Source organism: Castor canadensis, chromosome 2, assembly GCF_047511655.1.
Source record: "Castor canadensis chromosome 2, mCasCan1.hap1v2, whole genome shotgun sequence".
In the NCBI taxonomy this organism is placed as follows: Eukaryota; Metazoa; Chordata; class Mammalia; order Rodentia; family Castoridae; genus Castor; species Castor canadensis.
Window position 1 is genome coordinate 41,655,070 of NC_133387.1, and position 22,493 is coordinate 41,677,562.

At 33.2% G+C, this 22,493-nt stretch overlaps 1 protein-coding gene across 14 annotated transcripts in view; it reads right to left on the bottom strand.

Moving 5' to 3' along the window:
* The window catches only part of Phf14 (PHD finger protein 14), a 229,686-nt gene that overhangs the window by 47,121 nt on the left and 160,072 nt on the right, over positions 1-22,493 (bottom strand). Inside the window, exon 19 of one of the 14 annotated variants that reach the window (XM_074064658.1) lies at positions 11,608-20,603. The exons of the other annotated variants lie outside the window; for them this stretch is intronic. Within the exon in view, the coding sequence (XP_073920759.1) occupies positions 20,499-20,603 (105 nt within the window). The 3' untranslated portion in view covers positions 11,608-20,498. Of the gene's footprint in view, positions 1-11,607; positions 20,604-22,493 lie in introns of those variants that run through there. 14 annotated transcript variants of the gene reach the window in all.

Genomic DNA, 22,493 nt, shown 5'->3' on the forward strand with positions numbered 1-22,493 from the left:
AGAAGGAAGAAGGTGAATATGGTTGATATACTTCCTATACAAGAAGATAGAATTTTTAAACCTGTTGAAATCACCGTAAGAAGAGGGCTACGGTAGAAAGGAGAAAAACAGAGATGAACCAATTTGGAATATAATATATATATATATACATGGAAATGTCACAATGAAAGTCTCTGTATAGATACCTTAAACAAACAAAAATGTCATTTCTTTATTAACAAAAATGGAGAACAGGAAGGCAAAACAGGTCTTGTCTGGGGGATTGGTAACAGTGAGAGGAAGGAAGATATAAGGAAAGAATGAAGGAGGGTGAATATGGTCTAAATACTGTGTAACCCATGTATATAAATGGAAAAATGAGACCCACTGAAACTATTCTAAGAAAACGAGAGGAGGAGGGATAAAGAAGAATGATGGAGGGGTGAATCTGACTAAGATATTGTAAGCACTTTTGTAAATGTCACAATGTGCCCCCAGTACAATAATAATGTAATAGGAAATAAAAAGTTTCTGGTGTGAATTTTAGGGTATTTAAGCTATGGCGCTAATCTGCAGGAGCCAAGAATACTATTAATAGTCTTTTCTTTTTCTGACAGATGAGTTCTTGTACAATGAGCATGTCTGTTAACCCGAGGAGTGTGAGGACAGAAAATTCTGTCTCTAGGTAGACTCCCAACCACTGGGAAATAAGCACAGAAGTATGTGCTAGAAATTGGCAGGAGAGGTAACTTTCCTTTGTAACAATTTTGGTTTGGTTTAAAAATTGTGTTTGATCTTGAAGTTTTAAAACTGATTATGGTCAGCATTGACTGTAAGAAAAAACAAAGCAACCCCCCCTCAAGTTTCACAATGGGTCAACATAAATATATTTTCAAATGAGGATGGCACATGTTCAATACATGAATTAAAAGCTTATGATAACCCAGGTGAGTGGTTCACACTTGTAATCCTAGCTACTCAGGAGGTAGAGATAGGGAAGAATCATGGTACAAGGGGCTACCCAGGGGAAGAAGTCGGTGAGACCCTGTCTCAACAAACAAGTCAGGCATGGTGGTGCATTTCTGTAATCCCATCTACACAGAAGGTGTAAGTAAGAGGATCACAGTCTGAAGCCAGCCTGAGAAAAAAAATGCAAATCTTAGTTGAAAAATAACCTAATAGCAAGAAGGGCTGGAGGCATGATTCAAGTGGTAGAGCACATAGCTTGGCAAGTGTAAAACCCTGAGTTAAAAAAAAAAAGTTTAGGACATACTGTGAACAAGACAATTTTAAAGAACAAGAAGTTCTTTAAAATAGTCTTACATAAATTATCTTCTATTCACTAAACAGAACACTTCAAAAATCACAAATTTCTTACTATTTAAATACAAACATATATGTGATACATATAAACTACTTTCTCCTCAGATCCTCAAAGACAGCAGACATTTATCAAGTTATATGGTTTGAACTTTTTGTGGTAAGTATAAGTGGAATTTTAAGTTCTCATAAATAAAAAAAAAATTTTACAGAATTAAGATAAGGAAAAATAGTGTGTAAAAATGTTCCAGATAGGCTATATTGCCAATTTATAGTTCCTCAGCCAACGGATTTCTATGTTGGGTAAAAAAAAAAATCACTGGTTTGTCTCACAACAATTTTCAGAGACACATGTACTATGTCATGTGACTGGAACTAAGTTCATCACACAAACCAGAAAACGTTGCTGGGGACCAGCTATTTATCCAGATGAGCTGTCTCCTGGGTGATGGAACTGGCCACTGTGGAAGAGGAGGCATCTTCAACAGAAGATACTGATAGACAGGTATTGTCCTTCACTGAATGAGGAGCAACTGTAACATAGACTGAAAAGGCACTAGATGTTTTAAAAGATATTTTTATTTGCTTACTCAGGTCCCATGTTTGCATTTTTTTGTAATTTCTTTTTGGCAGCACTGGAGTTTAAACTCAGGGCTTCACACTTGCTAGGCAGGCACTCTACCATTTGAGCAACTCCACCAGCCCCCAAGTTTAGTTTTGTATCAAAATTCTATAATTCCAACAGAAATTATGTCATTATGGCCATTTTAACTGATACCACAATTAGAAAATATTAAAAATATTTTATATTTCCTTCATTGAGTCTGAATGTTTTACACAAAGGATAGTTGCAGTATATCACTGTCAAACAGAATTTACATAAATGATGGTATGATAATCTTCATATCACTTCAAGATAAATAAAAGATACTTAAAAAGTAAAACATAAGATACACTCCCTTAATAAACATTGTATTATTTATATAGTAACTTAATTTTACTGAATGAAATTTATAAGATTCAAAATGAAAATTATAATTTTCATTAAGACATAAGATAGTTTGATTTAAAGTATCCCAATATTTAAAATTCTCTAAATATTGTTAAGTATGAAGCCAGATAAATTGTAAATATCTTAAATTGAGAATTTTGAGATCAAGAAACAACTTGGTATCTAAGTAATAAAATATTCAGCTAACAGATTTTTCAGTTGAAATATAAACTATCTCAATTTAGGATGCCTTTGATAAACAAAACCTTCATTAAGTAGGAAAATATCTAGGTATTCACTGATAAAAATTACATCAAACTCAAAGGTAGGTTTTAGGCTAACCTGATAGCAACTATGATATAGATGGGTACCTATTTTATTCTCTTACATGTCTCCTTAGAGTCTTCAAGCATAGAATAGTAAAGTTCAAACATTTCTAAGAGATCTTACCTCAGTGTATATATGAAAATAGTGATTACGAGATGGACAAAAATATAAAAATAATTCTTTACCACTTAAAACTGTCTAATGACTTAAAAGTAAAACAACTCTCTGAAATCTCTTTCAAACTCAATTGATTAAAATACTGTATTAAAAAAATAGTAACTGTAATGAAGAAACCTGACAAATAGTACTCTAACTGATGACTGAGGTCACATCACTGAGGCAGTGCACTAAGATACCACAGCAATTCTGGGCCGTGTTTGTGATACACAGCCATGATCTAATCTTGAGGAAATATTAAACAAACCCACACAGAAAGTATACAAAACAGCTGAATAGTACTCTTCAAAAACTAAGGATTAAGGTCATCACAGGCAAGGAAAGTATAAAGAATTCTCACAGACTGCAGGAGATTAAGGAGACATGATTGATGAAATCCTGTCCAGAAAAAATACACAAATGGCACAACTAGTAAATATCTAAATGCATGTAGTACTACGATCTATTTCTTAAGTTTGATAATTTTTCAACGTCTGCATAAGTTGTGGACATAAGGAGAAGCTGGGAAAGGGTGTATCAGAACTCTGCATACTATTTGCAAAACTCCTTTAAATCTAAAGTTATCTCAATATAAAAGTAAATGCAGACAAATAAATAATCTTTGTTAGATGATTAGAAATAAGTACACTTTGGTTTCAAGTACTATAAGGTCACATGTCAAAATAATATGCACTGGTAATCAGTTATGGATAAAGGGGTTTCAGAATTTCCATAATATGAACAGCTCATTACAAACGCCACATTATAAAGCAGTATTTACTGCCTGTTAGAAAAATGATAGCTATTCAGTAACATTGGACAAGCCGCACCAATAAAATTCATTGTCATGTTTTTTTAATTCTTGCAGTTTAAGAACCATAAGAACATGATTCCATGTTATGGAAAAATGTATTATGATTGTTTTCCAATTGTAGTTTCTTTACATAACAGATGTTCTTATTAATACTGTCATTTTATTTCAGTGCCATTAATCAGGTGTTTCAAAATGATGTCTTACTATAATCTAGAGGAAAAGAGATTCTTTAGCTTAACAAAAACAATTTCTCTACAGAAGCATTATGTGATCTAGGACTGACTTAATTGTGTACAAAATGTCATAGAAAATAAAAATGTTAAGGAGGATAACCAACTGTCGGTCTTGATTGCATTAAATAATTTTCTCATTTTAGAAGAGTCTGGATGGAATACATCTTGGCCTTGACTCACATTTTATCTTCTTAAAATACTATCTCTTGAAGTACCTTCTATTCTTAGAATCCTCCTGTCTTCTTCTACAAAAATTGGACAATGATTGTGTGTCAGACCCTGGACAAGGTGTGGAAGATCACAAACATAATAAAATGTTTTACTGTCTCGGGATCTCCACTCCAAAGTGGTAGCCAGGCATGCAAATAATTATAATGTGATGGAGAAAGTACATGATAATGTACTTAGGTAGACAAATGACATTGAAAACAAACCATAACATTATAGGAGAGTGTTTAATAGTTAATACTCTACAGAGATGGGTGATGACATCACAATAAGACACCCTTCCTCTGTCCAAAGATTAGTATCATGACTTGACAAAACAAATTATTTCTTAATGTAACATAAATGACTTTTATTCAGATAAACTCAACACTCAAGATGATAGCTTTCAGAAATAAACTCATTAGAAACTAAACTTTAAAACTTTACTCCCAAGTGAACAGACTAAATTGTCTCACACATCCTATTTCAAGTTGAAGGCTATTCCCCCAGAGTGAACCCACTAATCTTCACTGTTTTAGTGGAAATTAACAGCTCATTAGATGACCAAGTAACACATTTCCTATGACACATTAATTTTTCAAAGATTAAAGAAGTAGATTTTGCACTAAGAAAAAGTAAAAATACTACTTTAGAAATTTCACAAAAGCCCCCAAATGGCACTTTATTACTAGTGTCAAAAGTAACAGCCATGTTTCCATATCTTGAATTTACAAATGTCCTCTTAGCTACTGTTTTGCTTTTTAAAAATTATTAAATGTTGTAAGCTGTTTGTTTTAAACTGTTACCATAACAAAATGATCTACTGGTATATACTTAGATAATTCAAAGAAGTAGGCCATTTGGAAAGCTTCAAATCAATTATAAAGCTTGCCTGACAGTGCGTTCATTTAATCAATTGCTTCTTTAAGTAGCTTATCTTTTTGTTGGTATGAAGTACCTCCCAATATTTCATAATCCAGACTGTAAGACTATTAGGAAAACATTATTTCATAAAATGAATGGCATTTTCAAAAATCCTACTTGAAAAAAGATATCCAGCAAACTATATAACCTGTCTATCTATCCCCACTGTGACTGAGCATCAACTAACTATGTGTGGGCGCTGTGCTAGGCGCTAAGAAAATCCCTGTGGTATATGAGACAGATGTAGCCCCTGCCTTATGTGGCTTACAGTCTTTCTCTAAACCAATTACTCAAGTACCTAATCAGTGAAATCATGACACATGTAAGAAAAATACAGGACTATGAGACCTTTAATACAAAGACCCAGGAAAGTACCCCATCCTCCAAGAAAAATGACTAATAAACAGTGAGTCTTGGAGGATAAGGGGTTGCCCAAACAAGAACAGAGGGAAGTTTAAGTAAAGGAAACAGTAAGAAGGGTAAGTCAGTGGAAGCTCAATAAGAGAGAGGAAAGTAGTGGGAAATGACATGGAAAGACAGGCAATGCTGCTTTTCTGGTTCTGGTACTACACAGTGCTCATGGTTGGTTATATGACACTTTTATATTTGTCTGTTTCTTCTATGCATTTTTGGAGTGGTGGAAACCTGGGCTTTGTGGTCAGTGACTGACAAATCTAGATTCAGATCCTCACTTTGATGCATACACTATTCAAGACTACTTTGAAAAAATCACTTTAACCTTTCCAGACTTCATCTTTCTTATCTATGAAATAGTAATAACTATCTGTGGTTGGTCCAAAGCAAGTGCAGTAAACTATTCCCTCCTCTTTCTAGGGTTAACTTTAATGACAAGTTTTCATGAGTCTGCTAATGATATACTGGTAGGTAGTGGGGATCCTCTTCAAAAAGTTTTTTCTTAGTTGACTTAACATTAGCTAAAATTATAAATAACTTTAATGCTATTATTATATTAAATAGAACCCAATTCCAATAATTTAAATTCTATCATGAGCCTCTAGCAGTTTTGATTGAAATTTCTCCCAGTTGTCCTATGCATAATGTTGTAACTGCAAATTAATGTAAAATAATGCTTTTTCTCCTTGAATAAAAGAACAATCTTCATATAGCCGACTAACTGAAATAAAGACAATCTAGGTAGGACCAAAGACAGTAATGATATGTAGAAATTATACAGATACGGTGTGTTGAATTGACTTAAGACCCTTTTAGATATAGTTGCTTAAAAGGAAATAGACCATAAATATATACATAAAGTATTCTTATTTTTTAGAAATATTGAATATTCGTATTGAAAGACAAGTTGAAAGTAATTTATCTTCCTAAAGTTTAAACTTTGTTTCTTCTTGCATATATAAATGCCCAGATAGCTAAAGATACTCTAAAGGACAATATTTCAAATTGAGGATGTCTATATAAATATGGCAAATATAACAGTCTTCATATAAATATAAAAGAATTATTGAATACTTTATAGTCCAACCCACAGGAATGAAGCTTCATTACAATGTAAATTAACATAAATAACTTATTCAAATCTATTTATTTCTTTCTAATGTGTTTGACCATCATTATTATAGCAGACCCTGCTGGAGACATGAACTGGTTTTGAATAAGGCATGTAGGGACACCTACTGGGAAGTTTCTGGGAAAGTACCTCATTAAAAACAACAACAACAAAAAACACGAGACAGGAATCACTTTCATTGGCTTGGCTCTATACATTATTATATAGGAACACAATTCTTGGAGTTTTTATAGCCAGCTTGTGACTGTGTGTGTAGGGGGGTGAGGGGAAAAGTCAAAATACTGATTACAAAGGGAGGACAAAGAAAATGTCTTCCTTAACCAATTAAGTCTGTAACTACCTAATATTCTCAATATGCATAGTATGCCATGTTAAAAGTAGTTGAGCTTTCTGTTAAAGAACCCTTACCAATACAACATTGGATCTTTCTTTGGTATCTGAGTTTCTGAGTTTTCCCTTATCTTTTTTTTTTAATAATGTAAATTTAGTTTTCTTTTTGGTTTACAAAAAAACCTTAATTGACACATAATTATTGTAACTATGAGGTACAGTGTAATATTTCAATTCATGTATACAGTATATACTCAACAGATCAAAGTAACTGGTATATGCATCACCTCAAACATTTATCATTTCTTTGCATTTTCTATGTGGTATTTTTTTGAATAAACATGTGTCAAACATTTATTTAGCTCATCAGTGAAGGTATTAGAGGATGCTAACAAAACATGATTCCAAAAGCAGAAATGCCAAAAACACCAGCCTTAAAACTCAAAAACCTGTTTATTTCAATGGGCATAAAATATTTTCCAATTCACTTAAGATAAAAAAAATATAAACAATCACAACAAATCCCCAAAGATTATTATTGAAAGCAGACAGGCCTGTCTCATAATATGTTAACCTGTGAGTGTAGTACGAGGTCTTAATTAGCACTTTAAGTCCCCTTATGAAGGTCAGTACATTGAGAGCTATACAGTATTCAACAGCAACCCAGGCCAGAAATTAAAAGAATGTATGCTCACTGCCTACATTTGTCACATGCCACCCCTCTCCATCTTCAAAGCAGTAACAGGGAGCCAAATCCTTCTCACACTTCAACTATCCCTTCCTTTTCCTTTATTAGGGAGTGGAAAATACTTTCTGCTCTCTCCTACCTCATACACCCAGTGCTGGGGGGTAGAACCCAGGGCCTCATGCATACTAGGCAAGTACTCCACCACTAAACTACACTCCCAGGACAGCTTTCTGCCTACCACACAGTCCTTTCCATCTAACAGGTATTTTAAAACATACAATTAATTGTTTTCAACCACAATGCCATCTATTTTATGATGACTCTTCAATTTCTATCTTTAGCCCTAACACCTATAACAAGCTTTAAACTATACGTAACTACTATTAGATATCTTCATTGGGCTTTTTTTAAATAGGGACCTCATACCATGTCTGAAGTCAAAGTCTTGATTCCCCTCCCTCAGCAACCCTCTGTCCTTCAAAGTCTTGTGTCTTTCTTGGTCTATAATACCTAGTTGCTCAAACATAAATGTCATTTCTTAATTTCTTTCTTTCTCTCATAACTTTTTCCTAACTCCTATTGTTTGTATCACCAAAGGGTTTCTATCTAGTGATTACCATCTCCATGTTATCATCTGAGTTCAAACTATAGTTGTTTCCTGCCTAGATTACTCTGATAGCTTCCTAATAAGCTTCTGATTCCATTTTAAACTTGTATACCTGTTCTTTATATAAGAGGTAGTAATCTTTGTAAGTTATAAATTGTACCACAACCCATCCTTGTTTAAAGCTCTCCAACAGCATTGTATTTAGGAACTTCTGACTTTACGAATGATACCAGCCTTCCTTCCACCTCTCAAGCAGATTGTTCTCTATATAACATTTATCACAATGAAATGATCATTTACTTGCAAATTTATGCATTGTGTATCTTCCTTGCTAGCAGATTTCCTTTGTCTTACTACAGTATACTCAGGAACTGTGCTATTCTTATCATATTATAGGCTCCCAATGAATATTTCTTAAATTAGTGAATGAATTCCATTCTACATAGAAGTATATGAATCAAACAACTTTTACTTTCTGAGTACTTACTAAATACTAAGTGTCTACATAAATTATTTATAGTCCTCACAAAAGCCAGAGCATGTATCATTATCATTTTCATTTCCCTTTAAGGAAATTCAGGATTGGTGACATTAAGAAATTACCCTTGGTCACATATTTATAATCAGAAAAGCTGGGGTTCAAATTCAGCTCTGACTCCAGTATTTTCTTTTCAGAAGACCATGTGTACAATTAGAATTGCTCATGGTCAATAAATTTTATCTCATTTTTTTAAATTTTTATTGTTTTATTATTCATATGTGCATACAATGCTTGGGTCATTTCTCCCCCCTGCCCTCACCCCCTCCCTTACCACCCACTCCGCCCCCTCCTTCTTCCCCCCACCCCTTCAATACCCAGCAGAAACTATTTTGCCCTTATCTCTAATTTTGTTGAAGAGAGAGTATAAGCAATAATAGGAAGGAACAAGGGTTTTTGCTAGTTGAGATAAGGATAGCTATACAGGGAGTTGACTCACATTAATTTCCTGTGCATGTGTGTTACCTTCTAGGTTAATTCTTTTTGATCTAACCTTTTCTCTAGTTCCTGGTCCCCTTTTCCTATTGGCCTCCATTGCTTTCAAGGTGTCTGCTTTAGTTTCTCTGCGTTGAGCGCAACAACTGCTAGCTAATTTTTTAGGTGTCTTACCTATCCTCACCCCTTCCTTGTGTGCTCTCGCTTTTATCATGTGCTCAAAGTCCAATCCCCTTGTTGTGTTTGCCCTTGATCTAATGTCCGCATATGAGGGAGAACATATGATTTTTGGTCTTTTGGGCCAGGCTAACCTCACTCAGAATGATGTTCTCCAATTCCATCCATTTACCAGTGAATGATAACATTTCATTCTTCTTCATGGCTGCATAAAATTCCATTGTGTGCAGATACCACATTTTCTTGATCCATTCGTCAGTAGTGGGGCATCTTGGCTGTTTCCATAACTTGGCTATTGTGAATAGTGCAGCAATAAACATGGGTGTGCAGGTGCCTCTGGAGTAACCTGTGTCACAGTCTTTTGGGTATATCCCCAAGAGTGGTATTGCTGCATCAAATGGTAGATCAATGTTTAGCTTTTTAAGTAGCCTCCAATTTTTTTTTCCAGAGTGTTTACACCAACAGTGTAAGAGGGTTCCTTTTTCCCTGCATCCTTGCCAACACCTGTTGGTGGTGGTGTTGCTAATGATTTAAAAGCTTCAAGTATTTTATTTTAAAATAAGTCAGTTTTTAGATACTAATTACATGAATTTTGAAGGTACTCAAAAAGATCCTAAAAGTTTGTCTTGCAGAACTGAAAAAAGCAACCTTTAAATCCAAAAGTTTGACAGTTTTGTTCCTTGAAAAACAAACTGGGATTAACTTGGATATGTGAAAACTTGGATAAACATAGCAACTATCTTTGTAGTTTTTCCAAGAACAGGAGTCCCCTTATCCACAGAGGAACAGTCTAATAACTTTGTCTGTGGATACAACTGAACACTATGTACACAAGCTATACATACCTCATACCTATCTACCTATCATGAAGTTTAATTTATAAAGTTGGCACAAGATTAACAATAGTAACAATAAAATGGAACATTATCTAACAATATACTGTAATAAAAGTTACATGAATGTGGCCCCTTTTCCTCTTTTCAAAACATATTTGCACTGAACTCCACCTTTTTTTCTTGTAATGTAAGCTGACACAATGCCTATGTAATGAGATGACGTGACTGACGTGAGTGGCATTGGCACTGTCATTGTGATGTGCATATGAGTTAATAATTAATGGGTGGGTAGTCTATACAGTGTGTGAACATAGAACAAAGTGATTGTTTACATTAGAGGCAGGTGGAAATGGAATAGTGCAAGATTGCATCCAGTACTCACAACAGTGATCAATGTAAAACTTATGATTTATTTATTTCTGGAATGTTCTACTTGATATTTTTTGGACTTCAGCTAACTGAAATCACAGAAAAAAATAAGGGGAGGGGGAACTACTGTATTTTGATAATAGTTAGGATTTGTTGTGGCATGTTTCCTAAACCTCATGAGGATACAGAAATAGGAAAGGAAAAAATGTTGCCAGGATCAGCATCTGAGCAACATAACATTCTGTCATTATCTTGAGATGACTGTTCACCGGTCCTAAAAATAAGCTCATATAAAGAGGATTTACTGTCAGGGTCCATGGCTTTCTCTATTCTTTGACAGCTAGTAACACAAAAGCTTATTGTCCAGAGAAAACAGCTCTCATTTGTAAGAAGAATCATGCGTCTCTACAGAGCCAGGTCCGTGCAGGACTTTTAGGGCTCTTGGAAACATGGAGAGTATAAACTCAAGGGTCTTAAAGGAAAATTCCAGTACAGTATTTAATTGACTATAAAACTGATGCAATGCTATACTTAAGAAAAAAATAAAGTTATATATTTAGGTTTGTAAAAAGGAGAAAATACACAAAAGTTAATGATTTCACAGTGAAGTATATAGCAGCCACACTGTTTCATCAAAATGTAGAGGCTCAGAAAATGTAATTTTTCATAATTCTGATGTTCAACAACAAATCAGAAGATTTAAATTTATAACCCTCCATTGCATTACAAGATATTTTTCCTAAGATTTTACTTATTTTTTTTAGATGACTGGGTACCTTTTATCGTAGAAAATACATAAATAGAATATGGCTACTTTACTCTAATTTTTCTTTAAAATAGGAAATAAACCATTTGAATGTTCGTAAATTTTAATTTCTGCTTGAAATGCTTGCTGATATATATATAATTTCAAAAGTCTGATTAAAGCAGGAATACACATGAGTAATAATAAGCTCTTGGGACTGTGATATCATCTTATCCCCTCTGAATGTAGGTAGTCTGAATCACTGTTAGGATTTAGTACATGAGGGGTATGCTTCATAATTTGCATCACGTTTCACTCATACCACAAGCAGCGAAGTAAATATGTAGGAATGCGTTGATTTCTGGAAAGCAATATAGAAAAGTTGGGATCTTTTTTTTTCTTCTCCTTTGGTTTTTTTTTTTTTTTTTTTTGTGATAGTACTTGGGGTTGAATTTAGGGCCTCATGCTTGCTAGGCAGTGATCCTACCACTTGAGCCACTCTACCAGCCCTGTATATAAAACTTGGTAACAGTATTCAGCTCAAAAGCTGGCATTACACATTAGAAACACTCCAGCTAAAGTCAATAAACACATCACTATTATTTAATCTTGTTTTGGAGACAGTCAGCATAGCCAGAAAAGAGAAAGTATAAAATTATACAAGTTAAACCCACTCCTATTTGTTGTATATTTAGAAATTACAAAAGAATCAATTGAAACATTGTTACAAACAATTTAGTGAAAATGTCTATTGATAATATGAGAAATACCAATGATAGATAAAACAGTGAACTAGATTATTCAACACAATGTTTAAATTCTGTATCAGATTCTTTTAATTATCTCCCTTAATGGACTGATTAAAACAGGGAACACTGTCTCATTACATATATTTCCAGGAAGAACAAACTGATACATTATAAAACCATTTCACATTCAAATGACAAATCTAGTGCCACGGTAAATTACAACAGATTTTCAACAAATTTCTTTTGAAGATTACATTTCTCTCATGAGGGTCACAGGATTTTTAGAGCTAGCAGATACCTTTGGAAAAGATCATTTGATCCATCCCTTTTATTCTGTGGATAAAGAAACTAGTCCCAGAGGACATAAATGACTTTCCCAGAGTCCTGCAGCTAATTAATGGTAGAGCTGGAATCAGAATTCATGCCCCCCTAAATTGCAGTAAGGAACTGTCTACCATGGGGAGTTAATATTGGCTATAATCAATTGATAATATTTAAATCAAATGATAACAGAGCATATATGAAAAAGTTTGTGTGTGTATCCTATAATTCAACATATACTATAGTGAAAAACAATTGTTATGTTCTTATCTTACACAAAGTATCTACATGAGCACAGCAGACAAATAAATGTATAGGCTTTGGTGTTAGATAAACCTATGTGAATCCTGCTTTAGCAATTATTATTGGTATGCTCTTCGGAAAGGCACATAGCCTCTGAGTCTCAATTTTCTTAGCTGTAAAATACAAAAAACAAAAACAAAAAAGACAAACTAAACCTCCCAAAATGACTTTAGAGCTGGGTACCAGTGTCTGTAGTCCTAGCCACTTGGGAGGCTGAAATTGGGAGGACTGAGGCTCAAGGACAGCTGGGCAAAAAGTTTGCAAAACCCCACCTCAACCAATAGCTGGGTGTGGGGCATGCGCCTGTCACCACAGAGATGGTGGGAAATAAAGATAGGAGGACCGCAGTGCAAGAGGACCTGGGCAAAAAGCAAGACTCTATCTCCAAAATTACCAGAGCAAAAAAAGGGCTGGAGCTATGACTCAACTGGTACAGCACCTGACTAGCAAGTGTACAACCTTGAGTTCAAACCCACGCACTGCCCTCCTCCCTACCACACACACAGAGAATGCCTTCAGGTTTAAATAACAACAAAAATGAGTTTGTATGCAAATTATATAAGTGTTTGGAACATAGTAGATTCAAAACAGTGCTGGCTATTATTACAAAGTTTAAAATATATTTTCAAAAATTGTGGTCCAAAGCTGAACTCAGATGCACAAGATTGGAAAAATGATTTTTCTTCTAACCAGAGTAAAAATGGTAATTTTTGCTTCTTGTTCTTAACTATAGTTGTTTATATAAATGATAACTGTCATAATTTAAGAATTATTTAAACTTGTAATACATAAGCATTTTCTATTTGTTCATTAACCTACAAATATGTATTATATCTCCTATGTGCCAGGTTGGTCTAGGAGATGGTAAAACAATGTAAGTAATCTTTGACTTCAGGAAATCTTAAATTCCAATAGGGAGAAACAAGCAATAAACAGATTATTATCAGTAAGAAATATGTTAATTGGTAAATGAAATTATTGTTACAGTGGAAAAAATGATGAAGAGACAAGAAGTGTGGGGGCATACATTTCCTTAGGCAAGGTAGTAAGGGAAGACTTTTCATGAAAGAGGTCAGACCTCTTTGAGCTGAGATGTGAATGATCTGAAGGAGCCGGTCATTTGCTAATTTGTGAGAGAACACTGTCTCTCACATGGGGAACAGGAGTCAAGGCCCTAATGCAGAAATGAGCCCAGAAGGTGTGAGAATCATAAACGTCAGGATATCAGGCATGAGATGAAATGTTCAATTGACTACACAAACCAATACTTGTTATTCAACTTGTAATGAAGCCGTTGGGGGAGAGAGTTAAAATGTTAAGTAGGATGACTTGATTTTGAGTGTTTAGTTTACCCCAGTTGCAGTATAGAGAAATGGTAGAGACTATGTAAAAATAAAAATACGGAAATGAGAGAGCAGGCTATCAGAATACATGGGGAATGATGGTGACTGTTGTAATGCATAAGTAGTTAGTAAGAAGGGAAGAAAATGTGATATGCTTTGGAATTACGGTGGGCAGAGATGAAGGGAATAAAAAAAGCAGAGAAACTGGGAATGATTCCTCTGCTTTTTGACTTGTGAAAATTGTGGAACTGAGTTGAAAAAAGGCTATGGTTATGGTCAGAAGGATCAAGAACTCTATTTTGTCAACATTGCTTGAGATTATCGTTAGGTATTTGTTGGAAATGTTAGGTGAAAATCTCAATGTATGAATTTAGATTTTAAGGAAAGTGTCAGGATTGGTATTAAAACTTTGGAAGTCCCCAATTTTATATTCTGAGACTATGTGCAGTCATACAGAGGATGCCCAAGGACTAAGCTCTAGTAGTAACACAGCTTCAGCATAGGTGGAGACTTCACCTGAGAAGGCTGAAAAGGAACCACCAATACTGAAGAAAACCAAGAGTACAAAGCTCATAGACATCAAGAAAAAAATATCAAAAAAGAGTCAATGAGTCAAATGATGTTCAGAGGTAAAATTATTCAGACAGAGGCATAAATACTGATTTGACAAGACAGAGATTTTAAGTGATGCTACCAAGAACCATTTCGGTGGAGCAACAGAAACCTAAGTATGGTTAAAATACTTCAAAGAAGGACTGGGAGCTGCTGTTTTGTACATTGTCCATTCTGTTTTCATTTCAAGAACATGAGAATAATAACTAGAGTTATAGTAGCTATCTTTGAACCATAATGGAAAAACCAAAGAAACACAATTACAATCACTCCTGATACACTTTAGCTGATGACAGTACTACCTACTTCTGAGTGTTTTGTTAGGTGTTATACTTTACATATCCTTATATTTAATCAAACTTTTCTTACAACATAAATATATACCTCCCATCCCAAGCAGAATATGATAGATGCACAGTTTCTTGCAAACTGAAAATCTTGCAGCTTTCAGTTTATTAAATAACAAACAGGAGCTGAGGCATTGATTTGCATAAAGAGTTGACTGTATTTACTATGAACAGAACACCTTCCAGCATGTCATTTTATGTTTAAAAGTCCTAATTGTGCTGGAAATGACCATATGGAGTTCAATGTACATATGGAAGGAAAACTCACACACACAGCTGACTTCTATGAATGCTTAAAAAATGTAATCATAAGTTTCTTTATACCTGCAATCACAGATAGACAAACAGAAAGACAGAAAACTCCAAATTCTTTTCCCAATTTCAAATTAGTGTTCTTAGAATTCTCTCTCCATGTCTGTAATTAGGAAGTATATAATACTTTGTACCATTTCACTCATTTTTTATAAATACCTCCATTTCTGGAGGAAAAAGAAAAAATGGAGATGAACAAAGGAAGTCTTGAATATAGACAACTGTTTAGAAATACTGCAATTCAGAAATGGGGCAATCGTAGGAAAAAGGATGAGGACAAGGTTAGAGCCTCTGAAAGAATGGGAGATATGACAACATGTTTGTCAAAGGAAATATTAAACAGGTGAAGAGATTCCTCCTAAAAGAACAAAGATATTTCCTATCTGATATTCTTGTGGTGATAGTCTCTAAAATAAATCTTATACTAGAGTGAATGAACTTGTTCAAAGAACACTGTAGGCATCTATAGAATGATCATGATGAAACCCCCTTGTTCTATTAATGTATGCTAATAAAAATTTACTACTAAATATAAAGTCTTAGATCACGATAAAAGTATTTGATTTCAAAATATTATTTTATAATATGTAAATAAATATTGTGTTGTAGGAATTCTCATACATTTTGACTGCAAAGCACTAGAAATTATCATAAAACAGACCGTCCTAAGCTTTAGTTTCTAATAACACATTTAATAATATAATTAATAATAGTTTACAATGAAAAACTTAAGCTCAAACATTCAAGAGTTTATCTGCTATTATTTTAAAAATAATTTGAATATCTAACTTTCCTCAATTTACTCTCCAATGCTAATCAAACAAGTCTAAAATATGGTAATGTCTAACACATTAGACATTAATGTTAGAAACAAAAGAGAAAAAGATTAACATGTGTGGTGCTCTATTATGGTAATTTAGTTAATTCACTGATTTAATTAAGTAGGATAATAGTAATATTCTAGATATCTATAATGCATGTTACTTATCATGTTCTTTTATGTATTTTGATATAGCACATAGACCTATCTGACTAGAAAAGTAGTTGTTCAAATAATCTGAAGAAACTAAGTTTACTTACATAAATTATTGTTGCAAAATTACTATGAAACTGCTACTTGCTTTAGACAACAGTAGTATTAAAGCTGGAAAAATCAGCAAGTTTATATTACCATAAAATAATTTGGAAATGTTAATTTTTTTGCCTCTAATGAAGTAACTGGCCAATCAACATTTTGGAGATTTGCACATGTTCAGCCTATTTAAGTTTACAGCTGCAAGAATGATACCACAGTGACTTTTTAAATACATAATTTTCAGAAATGAAAGTTGATGTACATAAGAATTGATTTTCCTCCTATGGCCTAACTGAAATGACCAGTGGTATTTTAAAAATGAGAGACAGATGGAGAGAGAGAAAAAAAAAACATATGTCTGTAACAGTAATGAATTAAGAAAATTCCTACCACATTCTAAAAATAGCAAGTATATTTGCTGGGACTAAAAATCAGGTTACTTTAATAGTACCTTGGATTTTCTTCTACAGCCTTCACGCCCATATGTATTTGACAGATATCAAGAGAACCAGTTATGTCCTGACAGGGATACTGTTTTTCCCACCCATTATCACTTGGGTCTTTTACTTACAAGATACTCAGAAAATATTGTCAAATGAAGGCAGCCTAAGCTAGAAAAAGTATTACCAATATCTGAACAACGTTTGTGTTAGTCAGCTTTGTGCTGCTATAAATACCACAGACTGGGTAATTTATGTAGAAAAGAAATGCATTTCTTACAGCTCAGGAGGGTAGAAAGTCCAAAATTGAGACCCCAAATCTGGTGAGGACCTCCATGTCATGACATCACATGGCAGAAGGTAGAAGGGCAAGAGAATATATGAAAGCAAGAGGGGAACAAAACATGCTTTTATAGTAAGCTCTCACTTCTGGATATCAATATTAATCCATTCATGAGGCAGAGCCCTCATTACCTAATCACTTCTTATTAGGCCTTACTTCCTAATACTGTTGGTTGGGGGGTTAAATTTCCAAAACATGAACTTTGGGGGAACCCATTCAAACCATAGCAGTGGTAATATCTGGAAGGTAGTTTATCACTGCTGTTTTCTTTATCTATTTTTCTAAATCTTCCAATAATTCATAATGAATGTGTTACTTACATAATGAGATAAAATAATACACTAAAATGTAGCTCTTAAAGTAATCTGCTACTTTAATTCCTTATTGAACAAACCACAAATAAGGAACAGTATGAAAAATAATTAGAATAAATTAATACTGCACATTCATTTACAGGAAACATTTATGCTAAATCAAGTTTATATATTTTATTTACAAATGTCTATAGCACATCACCTTCAAAAATTGTCTAGGGATACATTTTAGTGTATGATCACAATTCTATAATATTTTGTTTTTCATATAATTCTATAATATTCTGCTATTCATTGCTGACAAAACCAATATGAAACCAAAGTTATGAAATATAAATCTAAATTCCCAAATTAAGGCAGATATTTCTGACACATGAAAATTTTTATAATATTAGTTTTTTAAGTAATGTGGATTAAAGAGCATATAGCTTGTTCCTATCCTGTACAAATACTGAACTGAACAACAAAAATTCAAGCAGTAGTAATTTATAGTCTTACATTTTGCATTAGCATTAATGTCTAAGCTTTTCAAACTGATAAACTTTTAAATGTTAGACAATTAGTAAGTCATAAGTAGTGTTATCACTGTATATTAAATAAAATAATAATCTGTTTTTGAGAACTTAAAAGTAAAATATATGAACAATTAACACATAACTATTTACTTATATATTATATATTACATTTCAGGAATATTATGAAAATCTTGCATTAAAATATGTTACTAAAGCAAAAATCTTACCAACAAACATTTTTCAATAAAACACTTCCTTTTTAACTTTAATATATGGAAGATACATTTTCAAGAAGGAAAATGCTGATGTTATCTTGGTTATAAGCTTGCTGGTGAAATGATTTAGATAGTTTTCTATACAGCATCAGTATAAGGCCTTTCTTTTCAAGCAATGAATTATAGCTGATACTTCAAATCTATTCTATCTGTATCTCCTAGTCTAGAAAAATGAGAAAACATAAGTATTTATTCTATATAAGCAGAAAAGACACAAAATGCAGATAAAAATGATCCATTATGAAGCAGTGAATAATTGCTATCTGTATCACTATAAGGACAGAAAAGGTCATCAAGTATTTCTACAGGCTTTAAACGTGAGAATACCTAAGGTTACCAAGAAAATAAAAAATATGCAGTTTTATATGCTTGGGGTAATATGTATTTAGAATTCATAGATTTTCATAAACAATAAATTTAACATTGTTGTCCACAGCGCATTTTGGAGAAAAATCAATCAAATTATTTGCTTTAACTGAGAAGTACTGGTAGCATCAAACCAAAGCAAAAAACAAAATCTAAGAAATCTTAATCTAAAAATAACAACCAGTGAAGTTTTTGTTTAAACTTCACTGTAAAGTAAAATGGCATTTTACTTTGCCATTTTTGATATATATATATTCAAAACGGTTGACCACTTATAATTTTCGAGGAGAATAATTCCAGTAGTCTAATAATCTAATGAAAACAGGCTAGAAGCTTACTCTGTCCTTTCATGAAGCACTATTTTTCAGTTTTGGCACACAAAAGGGTAAGGAAAAGGAAGTAGGTATAAAAAATCTGCATCACAACAAAAATCATATTAAGTATTAAAATTTCTAGAAATAAGCTCAAAACAGGCTTAAAAATGAATACAAAAATCAGAGATTACATACTACACTGATGCAACACAAAACTAATTACAAAGAATAAAATCTGTGTGTCAGATTAAATTTCTCTGTGGGAACCACATATCAAACAATGTTTTTGATGAAAGATAAACTATCGCATATCACAGTGGAAGGAAATTTCAAACTAATTTACTTCGTATCAAACTAATGAGAAATCTTAATTTTTTTTTACCTATACCAAACAATAAAATCAACTAGCATAATCATGAAACTTTGGGAACTGTGTAGGACTATAAGAAATTTAACTACAAATGTATGTCATAAGCACTGGACCTTAGGACTACACACACACACAAAATTACAAAATGTTAGGAGTTGGTATTCCTTGAATAATTTTTTTATCTTTATTATTTGCTCTTCAAGTTTTATATGAGAATATACTACTTTACAATTTTTGAAAAACACAAGTTTCACTGAAGAAACCAGAGAATTTCTCAGTCTCCTATATGTAATGTTATATCTATACATACTTACGTATTTACTTTTTCTTACTTTAGCAAAGATATCCAAAATATTTGCAGTCTATGAAGTGTAATACAAAGAGTTAAGAATGACAAATGCACTACTTGAAAATGTCAACACTTTGTAGGATATTATAATGACAGGATATGGCAAAAGATATGCTAATCCCCCACTGTCTTTTTTTTTTAAGGTTAAAAAGTAATAAACATGGAAATGACTTGTACATAATAAAGGAAAATATAATCTATTTTTTACTCGTGAATGCTGACAGAATTTCTGAGTATCTTAACTCATTCATAATACAAAATAGTTTACCAGCATAGTTATATTATTTGTAGGTTAAAATGATTAGATATGCTAGAATAAAGAGATAAAAATAGCTTGCAAATGTAAAAAACCTAATACTGATTTTTCAGCTCATATAAATATGAAGGGTTCTAAATCCTTTCAGCTTGCATCTTGAAAAAGATTGCTTGTACTTAAAATGCTGACATACCAGAACTATTTAGCAGCCACTCTGCCACCATAGCATATAACAGATTTGGCACTGTGGAAGTTGCAACAGCTGCTAACTATAGCCACACTTACACTGACCTTAATGTGATGAAAAATGAAGGATTTTAAAATACAAGAAATGGAAACAGGACTGATTTTACAAAGGAAAAAACTAGTTTTGAAGTAAGATGATGAGGAACTTAAAGTATTCAACAACGTTACTTATGTAAAACAACTGCTTAATAATTTTTTCCTGCCATTTGTCTCTCTCCCGCTCTCATTTTTTTAAATACCAGTAGCCTTTAACAAGACAAGCCAGAATGTATCATAGTTAATTCTTTACCAGTTTTCATACATCATTCTTTACCTTGATCGGCCAGGTGAAAATTATGTAAGCTATAAATTAGCTTTAAACAAGCTCTCAAACAGGCTGAAACTGGTTTTCAAATTAAAGAGCCTTCAGTATATTACAAGGTGCTGTCATTTTATTACCCCAATCAATTCTGTGTGGCCTGAGGTGGAAGGAAAATGAATGCTGTCTTCATTTGCAATGGGTTTATCTCCTACAGCAGACTCTGGAAACAACTGTAGCCATGAAATGAAAGTTAAAGTTACACTTAACATTAACAATGCAGGAAATTGTTACTCCTCAACAAAGTTGGAGTGTTTTAATGGGAAAAAAAACACATTGCTTTATTTTGAAAAATATACGAAACTAATACTTGGTTAAACTTAAATTAAAAAACATTTCCAACAATTACACTTAAGCAGCATGGTATTAAAATAATTTTAAATGGCCTTCAAATAAATAAGTTGAAAACACAATGGATATGCTATTCTCAGTGCTTCAAAAATACTAAACAGTTTATAGATTCACATTTCACTTTCATTTAATGAAAACCATTTATTTTTCCTGTGGAAAGAAGAGTGACAAAGGTACTGATCAGGCTCACCATCATCGTCACCAGACAAAACAGCCCCATCAAAACTTTAATAAGTAGTTATATATTATTATCTGCATTTTAACAGGAGGAACTGAGGTACAGAGAGATTGTGTCTCTTGCCTGCTCACTCAGCGTCAGAGCTAATTTGATTCTCTGTATTGCTGAAGACTATCTGACTAGAGTACAGGTACACTACACCCATACAAGAAACTAATTTCTCAGGACACACTGGGTCAAAAGGAGTATGAGGTACATTAGTGAGGGAAAGAATAAAACCAATGTGACCGACTCCAGAAGGGTTCATCACGAAAAGAGTGGTGAGTTCCACTGTTGGCGGTTAAACAAATTAGCATGTTTCTGTGTAAGTTCAGCAACACACATCTGATAGGCAGGTGCCTTTAGTTCTTAACCACTAAACACATTCAATGACAACATCACTGTAACTTCTTAAGTTCTCAATGGTAGACTGAACTAAGAGTGGACAGAAAGAGCATGGATCAACACTGACCTGGTCACACCTGTCAATAACAAGCTGGGTAACTACTTTTCTGGGTCTCACCTTCCTTATCTGTAAAATAAAGCTCTTGGACTAGATCAATATTTTTCAAATTATTTAAGCATATGAGTGGTAGTAAAACTAATTTAGTGGATATTGTCAGCTTTTTTTAGTCTAAAAAGGAAAGAAAAAAATTATCAGCATGCTTTTTAATCCATGCAATCTTTAAATTATATCTAATAAATGATATAAAATAAGTATCTCATTAAAAGTCTGCAAGTAATTGATTTAAATGATATCTTGGTTTCCATATAGGTGCTAATTCTGGTATAATTTAAGAAATCTCTGAAAATGAAAAAATGTTAGTCTTCATGAGCTTTTTAATAAAGTTTCGAGTTTATTGTCTTTCTTGTCTTAAAAATACATATTGGCAGTACTCAGCTTCTAAACAAGTTAGATTCTAAAAGTTCATTGTTAAGTTGATGATTTTAAACTTAGGACTTTTTCCCCAGAAATCTTTTAAGTAGGATCTAGCCCAAATATAAGGCCTATTTCAAATTCTGACTCGTGTCAAGGAAAGGAGAGAAATAAGTACTCCTTTCTTAGGCACTGGATAGTCTTAAAGAATTAAAGTAGAAAGGTAATGTGCCACTTTCTCTTTCTACTTAGCACTTTTCTGCCCAAGTGATTAATATGTTAAAATGCCCTACTTCATTACTGGTCCTGGTAAATATTACCCTTAAATTCTTCCACACTTCAAAATTATTTCCTACAAACTCTTCTATTTATTAAAATATTTCTGTCAGTATAATTGTATTAGAAGGTAAGCATCCAGGAAGAATAACTTCTTGATATGTGTGCAAAATAATGTAATAATGGTGTATGGCTTTGTGAGATAAGAATCCTAATGTATAATGAGTAGAACTTGAGGAAATTGCAAAGTTTAAATCAATGACATTGCCCAGAACTATACACTGCAAGTTCTATTATGAAGAAGAGTGCATCCCTTGGGAAGTTGCTCCTAGAGATAAGTAT